We start from the raw sequence: 1,937 nt of genomic DNA, 5'->3' as shown, positions 1-1,937 counted from the left end.
CCAAACCCCATCCTCGATGCCGAGGTGTAGCTGAAGAAGACCATGGCGCGTTTCCCGCTCGGCCCGGACCCCGTCCTTGCCATTATGTCCTCGATGGCAAGGTGGAGTAGCTGGAGAAAACCATGGAGTGCCGCCCGTTCGACCCGGACCCCATCCTCACCATGCCGTCCTCAACTGCGAGGTGTAGTAGCTGGAGGACTACAGGAAGACATGGTCCTCGCCATGGCGTCCTCGGTAATCGGTATCGTCGGTACAGGGAGACGAGGTGCAGCACCTAGGACTGGGCCCATCCTCATCTCCCATCACGAGCTCGCGTCCATGCGTGAAGGGGACAGCAGCCACGGCCACCGGACCTGCGCCGACGTCCTCGACAAGGTGGGAGAACACTGTTGTGCGACGACGCGTGCATGGTGTTTGAGGAAATGCCAAATCGGCGCCCAGAATACTTGAACGCAAAGCGATGGTTTCTGTTACGTTTTTGAAACATTTTACTAATTGCTAGTACATGTTTGGTGGTTGATGCCGACGTAGCGAAGCTAACCCTTTGTTAAATTAGTTGTTGTTTAAATAAAAGAATAAATTCGGTGAATTAAGTTGGTATATTAAAGAGTATGAGATATAGAAATGAATTTTAGAGGACGTTGTTGGAGACAGGGAAAATATAGAGGATAAAATATGTTAGAGTGTGTTGTAGAGTACGTGGAATATTCTTTTGGAGGATGAAACTTAGGGAACATTGCTGGCGTTGTTGAAGGCGGTCTTAGCTTAAAAGAGAAAGGGGACACATGACGATCAAACTTAGGGAATGTTTGATATGGCTTTTTTTAAGAGCATTTCTTAAAATTCGGATTACTGGATAAGCTAGATGTACAGATAATTTGTTGGTAAGAGAAGCTAAGTGTTTGGCGGTCCTGATTTTCTATATGTCGATTGTATTTACTGATTACGAAATATCCAGAATGTCGATGGGTTGATGTACTCTTAGTTGTTATTGTAATGTAAATTACATATGCACTAGTTAATCGTTGTATTTACCTTAGTACCATCATGTTTTATTCATGCAATCAACATGTAATAAAAACCTCGCCACAAAATACATAACTTAATACAACATACATTTCGCTTTTGTGTCCGAGCGTACAACATGTGTTACAACATAGGAAGCTCTCATAGTACAATACATTCTCAGGCAACCAAAGCGGCTAAGATAGAATCTCGAAATGATCCCATGTCATCATTGATTGGTCCACTACCACTATCATGTCCTCCTAAGTAACCTTCATTAGTATCTATAACGTAGTTTTCAAAGTCGACATCGTGTATGGCACCGCCCCCTTATGAAGTTGTGTAGAGCCATACATGCAATTATTGTCTTAGATTGCTTCTTCATTGGATAAGAAGAAAGACTAAGGAGAATATGACACTTCATCTTCGGGACACCAAAAGCTCGCTCGATTATATGATACTTCCTTCGCACCCACCAAATGGTGTCCATGCTGCCATTCAGTTATATGATACTTTTATCCCTTGTATGGTGCCAGGTACCCCTTTCTATTAGGATACCAAAAATCGATGAGATGATATTTTCTTGCATTTCATACAAGTTTGTTACTACCATGTAAACCGAAAGAGAAATGGGCTTTAAGCCATTTATATATTGGTTTTGTTATTTGATGACCAACACAACATTATGGACTAAATGGGTTGCTAAGTGAATGGTTACAGTTTCATAAGAATAAGTATGAAGGACTTAATGTGACAAATAGCTCAAAACTCAATTAGAAAGGGAATATTTTGGAATAAGAGAACCATGAGTGAGTGTTTGGGTAAGTTCTAAAAGGCCCTAGGAACATGTTGGAACCCTTAAGAGTAGCTAGAATGTTCAGGTATGCAAAAAAGGCATTCTAGGAGCTAAGTTTGAAAAACTTAATAGAGAT

General features: G+C 41.7%; 1 protein-coding gene across 1 annotated transcript; it reads left to right on the top strand.

Moving 5' to 3' along the window:
• LOC100278694 (uncharacterized) lies at positions 1-589 on the top strand. The gene has a single exon (NM_001151886.2). It carries the CDS (start codon positions 43-45, stop codon positions 448-450), a length of 408 nt encoding a protein of 135 aa, NP_001145358.1. The 5' UTR covers positions 1-42; the 3' UTR covers positions 451-589.
• The last annotated feature ends 1,348 nt before the right edge of the window (positions 590-1,937 follow it).

Source organism: Zea mays, chromosome 6 (assembly GCF_902167145.1).
Source record: "Zea mays cultivar B73 chromosome 6, Zm-B73-REFERENCE-NAM-5.0, whole genome shotgun sequence".
In the NCBI taxonomy this organism is placed as follows: Eukaryota; Viridiplantae; Streptophyta; class Magnoliopsida; order Poales; family Poaceae; genus Zea; species Zea mays.
Note: the sequence above shows the minus strand (reverse complement) of the source record. Positions and strands in the feature narration are given on the sequence as shown.